General features: G+C 39.4%; 1 protein-coding gene across 2 annotated transcripts; it reads left to right on the forward strand.

Annotated features, from left to right (window-relative positions):
* The first annotated feature begins 1,443 nt into the window (after positions 1-1,443).
* LOC139934741 (ficolin-1-like) lies at positions 1,444-10,154 on the forward strand. 2 transcript variants are annotated; one of them, XM_071929128.1, is made up of 5 exons: positions 1,444-2,137; positions 2,342-2,564; positions 4,937-5,061; positions 5,177-5,438; positions 6,638-10,154. In XM_071929128.1, the coding sequence occupies exons 1-5, from the start codon at positions 1,553-1,555 to the stop codon at positions 6,880-6,882; spliced, it is 1,440 nt and encodes a 479-aa protein (XP_071785229.1). In that variant the 5' UTR covers positions 1,444-1,552; the 3' UTR covers positions 6,883-10,154. The 2 variants fall into 2 exon arrangements, with proteins under 2 accessions (XP_071785229.1, XP_071785230.1); XM_071929129.1 differs by lacking the exon at positions 1,444-2,137 and having other exon boundaries at positions 2,365-2,564; positions 4,934-5,061.
* Positions 10,155-12,953: the final 2,799 nt, after the last annotated feature.

Raw genomic sequence — 12,953 nt, forward strand, 5'->3', positions numbered from 1 at the left:
TTCAAAATTCAATAGAAAGTTCAAAGACGACAGTTTCTAGTGTAGCATTGTGCGCATGCAACGTGGCTGACATCGTCTACTGCGCACGCGTTGAACTTGGGTGTTGCTACTTTACCACTCCAATAATTATGAATGGAAACGACGTGATACCAGCGACGGCAGCGAAAGGCGGTAACACACACGGGGTTTGTACAAAGAGCTCGCTGCGGATGGAATGTGTACAGCCTTTTACAGGCGCTGCGGTTCACATCCCTAGTGTTTCCACTGGAGGTGTATGAACACTAATCGGATTAATTTGAGCACTTGGGAGTTGTAACTCCTTCTGTTCCTTGCTCAATGTTTGAACGATCTTTGTTGTTGTCATTGTCGTTGTTGTCCTTGTTGTTGTCGTTCCCGTGGGGAGAAGCAGCGTATAACTGATAATGCTATTTTGTTGTGATTTACCCTCGTATAGTCTCAATCTAAAACGAGCCCACGATTCTCTTTTGCAATTTGCTAGCAAAATGTTGATGTGTTTTTGAAAGCCCCGTTATTTAAATTATGTTGCATTCAATATTAGTGTATATAGTGATGTGTAGTAAACATGTTGTAGACATTTCGTATTGACAAATAATAAAGTCACCCAAGCGTGTCAGTGACTGGACTGTGTGAGCGGGCCAGCCATGAGGCAGTCTTGAGTCATCTGTTAACCGAGTAACACCTTTATTCAGCCGAGACTCAGGACCCAACCCATAGCCAAGCGCTATACTACACATTGTCCATAGTGAAAGCTGTTAAAACAATCTCTTGTTAAGCCATCTTTCCTTGTTATGTTCAGACTGAGTTGTACTTCCTGGTTCGTTGTCAACACGTCATTATAACAACTTTGGGTCTGGCTCAAGTCCAAAACCAATCCTCGAGTCTGGTTGAAAGTTGTTCACACGACACTCTCTGATCTCTGACCTACCTACATACTTCCCGAGTCAGTCTCTCTTAAAGGCAGTGGACACTATTGGTAAATACTCAAAATAATTAATAGCACAAAACCTTACTTGGTAACGAGTAATGAAAGAGCTGTTGATAGTATAAAACATTGTGAGAAAAGGCTCCCTCTGAAGTAACGTAGTTTCCGATAAAGGAGTAACTTTCCCCATATTTTGATTTCGAGACCTCAAAATTAGATTTTGAGGCCCTCGCAATCAAGCAATCTGAAAGCACACCACTTCGTGTGACAAGGTAATTTTTTTCTTTCATCATTATCTCGCAACTTCGATGAACAATTGAGCTTAAAATGACACACAGGTTTGTTATTTTGTGCATATGTTGAGATGTGAGAAGACTGGTCTTTGACAATAACCAATAGTGTCCAGTGTCTTTAACGTTCAACGGCTATTTCCACTAAGAATCCAGGTCGCTCTAACAGTGTATCAGGAAGAAAACAAACTTTAATGCGGGTACCATCTGTTCAATATAAAATGATCTACAGATAGGCTGTTGCTCACTCATCTATACATTTCTACTCTGTTCAGCAACGAAAGGAGTCGTGTTTTGTAGTTGCAGTTAATTGAGCAAAATGGGGTTGTTTATACGTTCGCTCTTGGTCGTTTTGATCGTGAAAGCTCAAGTTGAACTACAAGTTGAAGCTTCGAGACATCAGAGAACGGTTTCGTGTAATATAGACACAAATAGTAAGGTAGCCGAGTTAAGGCTTATTGTAGAAAACTACCTAGTCATTCTTGAAGATGAACTCAGAAAAACACAAGACCAGGTGAAAGAGCTCAAAGTAATAATGACTGATATTAATGAAACTGTTTCATCGGAGCGGAAGGAAACACGACGTATGGTTAGTGAGTTGCAGACTGCAGTATCAACCAACCAAGAAACAGCTACCTCTGAGCAAGAGGAAACACGTCGAATGGTTAGTGAGTTGCAGGCTGCAATATCAACCAACCAAGAAACAGCCACCTCTGAGCAAGAGGAAACACGTCGAATGGTTAGTGAGTTGCAGGTTGCAGTATTAACCAACCAAGAAACAGCTACCTCTGAGCAAGAGGAAACACGTCGAATGGTTAGTGAGTTGCAGGCTGCAATATCAACCAACCAAGAAACAGCCACCTCTGAGCAAGAGGAAACACGTCGAATGGTTAGTGAGTTGCAGGCTGCAATATCAACCAACCAAGAAACAGCCACCTCTGAGCAAGAGGAAACACGACGCGTCGTGTTTCCTCTTGCTCAGAGTTCGCGACGTATGGTTAGTGAGTTGCAGACTGCGGCAAGACGTACAATGGCTGCAATATCAACCAGCCGAGAAACAGTCACCTCTGAGCAAGAGGAAACACGACGTATGGTTAGTGAGTTACAGGTCGCAATATCGACCAACCAAGAAACAGCCACCTCTAAGCACGAGGAAACACGACGTATGGTTAGTGAGTTGCAGACTGCAGTTTCGACCAACCAACAGAAGGTAACTGTCGCACTAAGAAACACAACACTTCAGTTAAAAGACACAAGACGTGAAATGGGAGTCATTGGGCGTCAGGTGGAAGAACTCCAGGAGTCAGTATCTAGGTTGACGAAGAACCATGGTAGGTTTTGTTTGCTCACAATCGTGGTTAAACCATGGAGGTAGAAATAGACACAAGCAGACAACACTACCTCTTAAATATCCAAGACTTTGTTTAGGGGAGACTGTTGTACACAAAAGACCCCTAGCATTGGCGGCCACCTTTAATGTCAATCTATCAACGCGTGGTGACGCACTGCGCATTATTTTCCGCCAAAGATGGCCCTTTATGGACCTCAGTGGCGACATTATACAAGTGGTCTATTTAATCACCATTCGAAACGTACCCCCCACACCTGATCGTAAGCATTACACGTTAAACTGTCCATAATTATAAACATGCGTTCAAATTTACTCGTACACAAAAGTGCGACGACAAGGGTGTTTTCACTCCGAGTGGTATCACTTTCGCTCTTTTGAGAGTGAAAGTCAATCTGTGTTACTCTTTTTGAGTGAAATTGGAACAAACTAACTTCACTCTAAATTGAGTTGAAAGTACCCGTCTTTCACTCTAAAAAGAGTTTTTCGTCATGGCTCTTTGCAAGAGTGGTATGGCGGACAAAAGGAGTGTTTTTTCACTCTTTTACATTAAGAGAGTTTGTATGTTTAAAGGTACTGGACGCCTTTTAGTAATTGTCAAAGACTAGTGTTTTCACTTGGTGTAACTCGACATTATTATGCATAAAATGACAAACCTGTGTAGTCGTCGAATTTGCAAGAGAATAAAGAAAGAAAAAACACCCTTGTCACACAAGTTGTGTGCTTTCAGACGCTTGATTTCGAGACCTCAGCTGAGGTCTCAATTTCAAATCAAATATTTTAGTGGGAACAAATTACTCCTTTTTCGAAAACTACGTTACTTAAGAGGGAGCCGTTTCTTACACTGTTTTATACCATCAACAGCGTTCCGTTGCTCATTACCAAGTAAGTTTTATGCTAACGATTATTTTGAGTAATTACCAGTAGTGTCCAACGCTTTAAAGAGAGGGATATACGCCTTTCTTAATAAACTGCGCCAATAAAGTATCTAAACACTTACAAATGGTCCGATATATCAGAACCTGAAATAGTGTGCCAAAAAATAATTATTCTTTCCGAGTCACCGTTAATTTCTACACATTTTGACACATCTTGTGTTGCGCTACGATGTTGTTTGGTGGATTCATGGGCACTTGAGTGGCATAAGGTCGAATTTCAAAAGTTGCAAAAGCCCCTATTCAAGCTAAATCATTGATAGTGACGAGTAAGATCAGCGTTTCTTTTGCCCGCCTTTTACAAATGATTTTGTTTTTGTCGCGTGTTGGATAAATCGGTTGCGATGAACATACAGCATTAATTGTCAGTAACCAAGCAAAGGGGCCAAAAATGGGAGGCATAGATCAATATGGGTCAAGAGCCAGATTCCTTGATATGGTTAGACAGGGAAAGGTGTTTCAAGATGACAGGACAGATGGCTCAACTGACCAAACAGGAAAGAGGACGGATCGTTGGTTTGATAGAAGCCGATATGTCGATTCAAGCTGCAGCTCATCAAGTTGGAATGTTATCAGCGACGGTCAGTAAATGGTGGAATCGCTACCAAACTCAGGGAAATGTGGACGACCTGCCAAGGAGTGGCCGTCCGATGGTGAATTCTGCGCAGAAGAAAGTGAACAAGTCCATCTAGCCTGACATCACTCTCGAGGGATTGCGACGCATCCTGATCAGGAAATGGCAGGGGATTGACCAGGGACAGATCAGAGGTCTCATTGGGAGTATGAGAAGACTACTCCTTGGCGTTCAGGACAGTGATGGAGGACACACTAAGAACTGAGGACAGGATATCAGCAGTTTTAGAGTTAAAGATACGGCAGTAAATTTCATGGTCAAATAAACGAAACGAGTTTGTGTCTTTTGTCTTGATTTTGTCTGTGTGTGATGCTTACGAGAGTTCCCTTCTGGAATTGGGATGAATAGGGGCTTTTGCAACTTTTGAAATTCGACCTTAAGCCACTCAAGTGCCCATAAAACCACCAAACAACATCGTAGCGGAACACAATAGGTGTCAACATGTGCAGAAATTAACGGTGAATAAAAATGAATAATTATTTTTTTGTATACTATTTTAGGTTCCGATAAATCTGACCATTTGTAAGTGTTTAGATACTTTATTGGTGCAGTTTATTATTTATGCATGAGGTACGTCACAATGCTATTCCAAAACGAGGCGATGGGCGCAGCCACTGCAAGTGATGGGGGAAGTGCGCCCATAGCCTCATTTTGGGTAAGAATTATGACGTCATGCACAAATATTAAGAGAGGCGTACAGTAGTAGATGATTCTCATTTCAATCTTGTCCTGGTATTCTGTTTTCCGTCTATACTAAAATCATCATCTCGTTTTTTATATAAGGAGTCAGAGATTGTTCCGACGTGCTCGCAAGAGGTGAGGCATGCAGCGGCGTTTACGCCGTAAAGCCGGACTGCGGTGCGCCATTCGATGTGTACTGTGATATGGAGACAGACGGCGGAGGCTGGACGGTAGGACAATGGAGGACTTTCCATCCAATATACACCTTTTTAGAAGTGTAAAGTCTAAAATGTTAGGTGAACACAAAGCCATTCAAAACGATGTGCGTTAATTTTTCTTCGATAGGTTTTCCAGCGGCGCCAGGACGGCAGTGTAGATTTCTATTTGGACTTTGCCAACTACAGCCGGGGCTTTGGGAATCTAGAGGGAGAGTTTTGGCTCGGTAACGACAACTTGCACCGTCTGACTGCTCAGGGCGAGTACGAACTCCGCGTAGATCTCACAGGCTTCGACGACGATACCGGCTTTGCCTTGTTTGAATCGTTCAGCATCGCCGATGTTAGCGACAACTACAGGCTGTTGTTGGGAAGCTACTCGGGAACCGCAGGTAAGATGCTATAAGTGGATACTTCGTAGTAATACAGAAATATTGCAGGGTATTCTGTGTCCATCGCTGTGACCGATTGTTTTTGGTAGATGTCAATGAAAGACAGAAAAGAAACATCGTGATTCAAATAGTTGAATGAGAAATCACCTCTTTCTCAGAAACTACGTTCCTTCAGAGGGAGCCGTTTCTCACAATGTTCACATCTCTCCATTGCTAGTTCAAGTAAGTTTCTAATAATCATTTTGAGTAATAACCAACAGTGTCTGGAGTGCCTTTAAAAGTGGAGGGGGAATTGTCTATGTTTTGTTCCTCAACTCCAGACGGAAGAGGAGGGGTAGAATTTTGCATCCCTTGCTGCTCAAACCAAGCCGAAAATTGGAGGGGTGTAACTTTTATTATCCTTTGCTGCCCAACACCAAGTAAAAAAGAGGAAGATGATGTTTATCCCTTGAAACTAAAAAATGACAAAATGTACGACAAATAACTTGAATTCAGCAATTTTAAACTCGCTAGAAACATTTAACAGAATCGTAAAACCACAATTTGGAGGAGAACAAATATAACGTACAAACGTTGCTTTTAAATCCCGTTTCGATAGCAATTTTCGAACTATCTTATTAAACTGTAACTTAAAGCAATTGCACAACATCGGTAAACAGTATTGTCCAAAGGCCACTTCGTGTATGTATCACAACGTATATATAAAACAACAAACCTGTGAAAAGTTAGGCTCAATCGGTCATCGGAGTCGGGAGAAAATAACGGGAAAACCCACTCTTGTTTCAGCACGTTTCGACATGTCATGACATGTGTATAAAATAAATCCCTTATTGTTGATATCGAGAATTTTAATGTCTCCCAAAAAGTAAAGCGTTTCATGGAATAATATTTCAAGGGAAGTCTTTCACCAGTACCTTCTTAAAGTTATTTGTAAATCTGTGTTAATTTTTGATTCTGTTCAGAATGTGTCCAATGGCTTTTAAAACAAACAAAATGCAGTTAAAAATGAACCTGATTGTGAAACATTTACTTCACTTCTCCCAATATCCCAGTTCCATTAATTGATAAATTTGTTTCTAATCACACCTTATCGGCCTAAGTTATGTTCGAAACAAATCAATGTTTAAAGTTACCTCCTTTCAACATCGCCTTTATTTACACGTGGCTATGCTATAATGGCTACGTGTGTTATCTTTCAGGAAACATGTTAGTATACCACAATAACCGGGCCTTTACGACCAAAGACCGAGACAACGATGCCTGGGGTGTTAACTGTGCTGAGCGAGTCCACGGAGCCTGGTGGTACCGTGCCTGCTACGCCTCCAATTTGAACGGGAGATACTTCAATGAGGCCTCTACGAACGAAGAAGGAATTAAGTGGCGTTACTTTTCGGGTTCCCGCTCACTCAAAACTACTGAGATGAAAATTAGAAGGAAAGTTTAGTCCTTAATTAAGATGGATACCATTATAAAAAGGTACGCAGTAATAAACATCTCCTCATAAATCACCTGATCGCTTCATCTTATTAAGTTTCTCGTAAATGTTTAAACAACAATAATAATTAAACCTGTACTTTGAAACCTAAAAATGTAAAACATGTACAACAATTTAATGTGAATTAACTTTTAATGCAATGGATTAAATGAGACATGTATAAAAACCGTGACATCCGGTAGCTAAAATAGTTGCAGAAAGTAACTAATAAGGAATGTCAGTTTAAACCCAATTAGACTTCCAAGTACAAACGCGTCGCTTATAAAACTCTCAAGATACCCTTTTAAATAACCCGTTCTAAATCCGACTCGTATAATGAGAGTGGATGCTACATCTTCACGAGTGTTTTTATAAGCAATAAGGTGGCTCGTTGAATCGAATACAATATTTTATTTAGTCAATTTTGTCGTGAAAGATCCGGTATTGTAAGTTGTTCACATAGAATTTATAAATATATACGAGAATTAAAAAGGGCTTAAAGATGCCTTGTCATATGTTTGGCCCCAAATATTAAAAAATATATTTTTTTGAGTGAAAGAGTATAACTTTTTACTTTCAATGGTCAGGAACCATGACAAAAATTTAAAACGTTTCTTATAAAACATAAGCACTTTATTTCACTGCTACTATTAATTGGCAGACTTTTTCGAGCAATGGCTCAAATGAAAGCTTGTAACTTTCTCGACCCCCATCAAAATACCTAGTGAATTTTAAATCAAAATTTGTGGGTCAAATCGGCCAAAAATCTGACATAGCATTTTAAATACGGTTCCATACTAAATCGACGCCTTTTTAAAGGCAGTGGAAACTATTGGTAATTACCCAAAATAATTATTAGCATAAAACCGTACTTGGTAACTAGTAATGAGGAGAGGTTGATAGAATAAAACATTGTGAGAAACGGCTCTCTCTGAAGTGACGTAGTTTTCGAGAAAGAAGTAATTTTCCACGAATTTGATTTCGAAACCTCAGATTGCAGAACTAGATTTTGAGGTGTCGAAATCAAGCATCTGAAAGCACACAACTTAGAGTGACAAGGGTGTTTTTCTTTCATAGCTATCTCGCAATTTGTACGACCAAGTTGAAATTTTCACAGGTTTGTAATTGTATGCATTATGTTTAGATACTCCAAGTGAGAAGACATGGTCCTTGACAATTACCAATAGTGTCCAGTGTCTTTAACCACAACTGTCTCATTTCCTATTGTTCTGTTTGGGTTGTCCCTATTGCGAATGCTTTGTAAGCAAATGGCGGTTTGGTAGAAGTCGATTATTATCTTAGTAGGCCTAATAAGACTAATATTAACTGCAATGGATATGTCCTGGTTAATTAATGATTATAATCTATGACATAAGTATAATCTATGAATGAAATCTAAAATAAACAACTGTGTAAAAGGTAATGATCCAACTTGGGTAGGTTTCTAATTTCCTGTACTCAAAATCTTTCAGATTGGATTCACTGGCTATCCCAATGTGATGAAACTTTCAAAGATTGGTTATTTTGCTAAGTGGATTTTGAACTTCAGGCTATATTGGTTTTTTTTTAATCTGAAGACGTCGTGCGGTTTTTACAACCCAAACCTTCCTGCGTTCGAGCAAGAATGTCATGAAATCTTCACCTGATACACTCTCACTTGAGTTATCACACGGCGACTGTTATAATTTATGAAACTTCTCCAATTAAAGCCACTGGACACTTTCGGTAAACAGTAATATCTAAGGCCCACACTTCGTGTATCACAATGACAAACCTGTGAAATTTTAGGCTCAATCGGTCATCGGAGTCGGGAGAAAATAAAGCATTTCATGGAATAACATTTCAAGAGAAGTTTTTCACAATTACCTTCTGTAAACCCTGTAAGTTATTTGTAAATCTGTGAACTTTTTGTGTTCTGTTCCGAAAGTGTCCAATATATGGCTTTAAACGCCGCGCACTTTAGCCGGAAAGTGTGTGGCGAACATTTTTTTTTTGAAAATTTCCTTCTAGCTGAGAAAAAGTACTATAAATCATTTCTTATTCGCTTTCTCAAGATTATTTGGCCGATTTTTATGATTCAAAATTTGCTTTCACGAAAACAATGTGAGGCTACTTCGTTATAATCTAAACAAAAACAATCTTCAACAAAAAACTTTACTTCTTACGTCAACTTAAACGATGTAACATTCCTGTTAATGACTTGAGAACAGTGTATTTGCAATATGTTCGACCAACTCTTGAAAACGCCTCACCTGCCTGGTTTTGTGGTCTTACCAAAGTCCAAAGAGAGTGCCTCGAGAAAATGCAACGAAAGGCATTCCGTATCATAGTTACTTGGGATTTTTGTAAATTTAAATCTTATGCTGATATTTGTGTGGTGCTTAACATTCCGCCCCTCACTGAAAGACTTGAACAGCTCTCTTTGAACTTTGGTAATTCGCTCCTGTCCTCAAGCAAGCATAGAGAGTGGCTGCCTCCTGCAAGGAATAATAACCTTAGGAATTCCGACTCTTTGTCTAGTATTAGGTGCAGAACCAACCGATACAGGTCTAGCCCCATTCCCTACCTCACCAGTATTTTGAACATGTAACACACTTTGGCAGGCCTCATATTTTTACCATCGATTTTATTCCCAGTTTTTTTCCTTTTTGCGTGTGTGTGTTTGGTTTTTTGTTAGTGTGTTTTTTATGTGTTTGTTTGTCTGGTTGAGTGTTTGTTTGTTTGTTTGTTTGTTTGTTTGTTTGTTTGTTTGATTGTTTGTTTGATTGTTTGTTTGTTTGTTTGTTTGTTTGTTTGTTTGTCTGTCTGTCTGTCTGTCTGTCTGTCTGTCTGTCTGTCTGTCTGTCTGTCTGTCTGTCTGTCTGTCTGTCTGTCTGTTTTGTTTGTTTGTTTGTTTGTTTGTTTGTTTGTTTGTTTGTTTGTTTGTTTGTTTGCTTGCTTGCTTGCTTGCTTGCTTGCTTGCTTGCTTGCTTGCTTGCTTGCTTGTTTGTTTGTTTGTTTATTGGGGGGGTTGGTCTCAGTTGGGTTGTTAGTTTAGTGTGCTTGTTAAATATTTATTGTTTTTGTTTTATCTAATTTTGGTTCTCATAACGTCTCTTTTGACTATGCTCTTAATTTTTAAATTTTTCTTGTGTATAAATTTTCTCCTCTGTTTTTAAAAATTTTATATAAAAATGTAAATCTGTATTTTAATTCAGTCTCTGGACTGCGACAAGCAGATGTTTTTTACAATAAACCAGTAATAATAATAATAAACAAGAATCTACAATTCCGTATAGTACAGAAAGCAGAGAAAGAAAGAAAGGATCATAGACAACACCTGACTGTGGGAAAACCAACAATGTCGCTCTATCTCATCATGAAGTGTACTTTTACCTTTTACACTGATGTGTGTTAGCACACTATACACAGTAGCCTACTTTACCGAGCTCTGTTGAACAACAAATCAAACATATTACTCGGGTGGGATTCTAACCCACTTGCAATTCGAGAGCAGTTTCTAAACCAACTAGACCACCGAGATTACCCGGTAGCTACTAGAGGCAGTACGAATCCTATGTTTTGGCAGCGGGTACGATTTAATATAATGTTAATGAAATGTGCATTGGGGGTAATATCCCGATGCAAATTTAACATCTCTTGAAGACACTGGGAGTGGACACTATTGGTAGTTGTCAAAGACCAGTCTTCTCACTTTGCGTATCTCAATATACGCATTAAATAACAAACCTGTGAAAATTTAATTTAAGCTCGATTGGTCGTCGGAGTTGCGAGATAATTATAAAAGAAAAAACCCTTTGTCACACGAACTTGTGTGCTTTCAGATGCGATTTAGAGACCTCAAAATCTAATTATAAGGTCTCGAAATCAAACTCGTGGAAAATTACCCTTTTCTCAAAAACTACATTTTTTTCAGAGGGAGCCGTTTCTTACAATGTTTTATACTATCAACCTCTCTCCACTAATGTTACCTAGTGAGGTTTGATGCTAATAATTATTTGAGTAATTACCAATAGTGTCCACTGCCTTTAAATGACTGTATTAATTATATAAGCGATTTCGTTAGAGATCGGGTGCACAAAATAACACATGGAAGATCAAAGAAAAGGGATGATATAGACAAGCCCACAATGTCGATCCACACTAACTTGACGCGATTTGCGTAAAGATAAAAGATGTTTTTGAGAAAATGTAAAACTTGTTTAATTTCCACAGATGCATTCTCGAGGCTGTACAGAGTGTGTTTAGTCGACCCTCGTCTTAGGGTCATGTATCGATCCGATTTAATCACTCAAAGGGCTGTCTAGTCACAAAGTAAACAATTATTTATCTCAACACCTAATACTTTATTTATTACCGATTTTTGTGTTATCTGTTTTGTCAAAGGTAAAACATATGGCCGAATAAAATAATAGTTTTAGTTGACACTGTTGCAACTAAGGGAATCAATGTGTGGTGAAGAGGTTTTCAACTAGTGGTTTAATCCCAACGAGGCCTGGTTCTTGATAATTTTACCGAGACGAAGTCGAGGTAAATTATCAAGAACCAGGCCTCGGCGGGTTTAAACCACTAGTTGAAAACCGATTCAACACACTTTGATTCCCATTCATAAATACCTTTTCGGTCAAAATACATCACACTTCTGGTCAAAAAATAAATGCAAAAATTTGAACTTTTCAATGATTTCTTTCAACACAACACCCCTCCAGCTATGAAATGGTAAGGCCCAGTCAAGGCCCTCGGGTAAACAACTCCTTATAAGGGAATGCTGTGCGCGTATCGCGTGATGTGGCAAAACTGTCTCGGCCGTTGCTCTCGACCAATATGAGTGAAGAAACTATGGAACGCCAAAGAGGCATTTAATCATCGGTGATGGTCTTTTGCAACCGGTGATCAAATTTGTCATCGGTGGTGGTCCTATGCGATCGGTGGTCCATTTTAGCGATCGGCCATGCATATTCATGATCGGTGATGGTATTAGCGATCGGTCATGCATATTCACGACCGGTGATGGCTTTTTGCAATCCCTGGTCAACTTTAGTGATCGGTAATGACTTTTTGCAATTGGTCAACTTTAGGGATCGGTGATGGCTTTTTGCAATCGGTCAACTTAAGTGATCGGTGGTGGCTTTTTGCAATCGGTCATTTTAAGTGATCGGTGGTGGCTTTTTGCAATCAGTCAACTTTAGGGATCGGTGATGGCTTTTTGCAATCGGTCAACTTTAGGGATCGGTGATGGCTTTTTGCAATCGGTCAACTTTAGTGATCGGTGATGGCTTTTTGCAATCGGTCAACTTAAGGGATCGGAGGTGGCTTTTTGCAATCGGTCAATTTTTGCAACCGGTGATGGGATTTTGGGATATCCGTATTTTGCGTCCGGTCGGTGCAGGCCTACTTCAAAACCTATGATTGTGTAGATTGTGGATATTAATTGTTGTTATTTTCTAGTTCACACCACCATGGAGGAATAAATTACACTCACCAGCGGGTTGACTGACTTGCCAAACATTTTTAGAAGAGTACCATTTTATAACTATGTAAGGGGGAACGCAACAAACATCAAGTTAATCAGCTCTTTCTAAAAAGATAATAATAATAATAATAACAAATGGGTAGGAGAGGGTGTGGAAGGGTTGTCTATGTCCCACAATTGGTTGTCGTCTTCCGGAAATGGTGTATGCCGGGGAAATACAAATATTTATATTCAGTGAAGGGAAATGTTTTTGAACAAAAGTCTCTACCGAGAGTTTTGTGTGTAAGGGGAAATCTGAAATCATACAAGTAGCCCTGTGTAAACAGACTCGGAGGTGAGAACATTATGACCACACAAAAAACGTTTTGATGGAAAACACATATTATGTGCATCATGAATGTGATGGACAAACACAGACCGGGACGCACTCAACACGTTTTATAAAAGGCTAGGTAAAGTATTATACAAATATTTCCTTGTAAAAAACGGAGAGGCACGTATTAATTGAATCCAAAGCGAAAAACGTACTGTGTAAAGTTCTTAATTTAGGGGGGGGGGGGGGTGTATA

Source organism: Asterias amurensis, chromosome 3, assembly GCF_032118995.1.
Source record: "Asterias amurensis chromosome 3, ASM3211899v1".
NCBI lineage: Eukaryota > Metazoa > Echinodermata > Asteroidea > Forcipulatida > Asteriidae > Asterias > Asterias amurensis.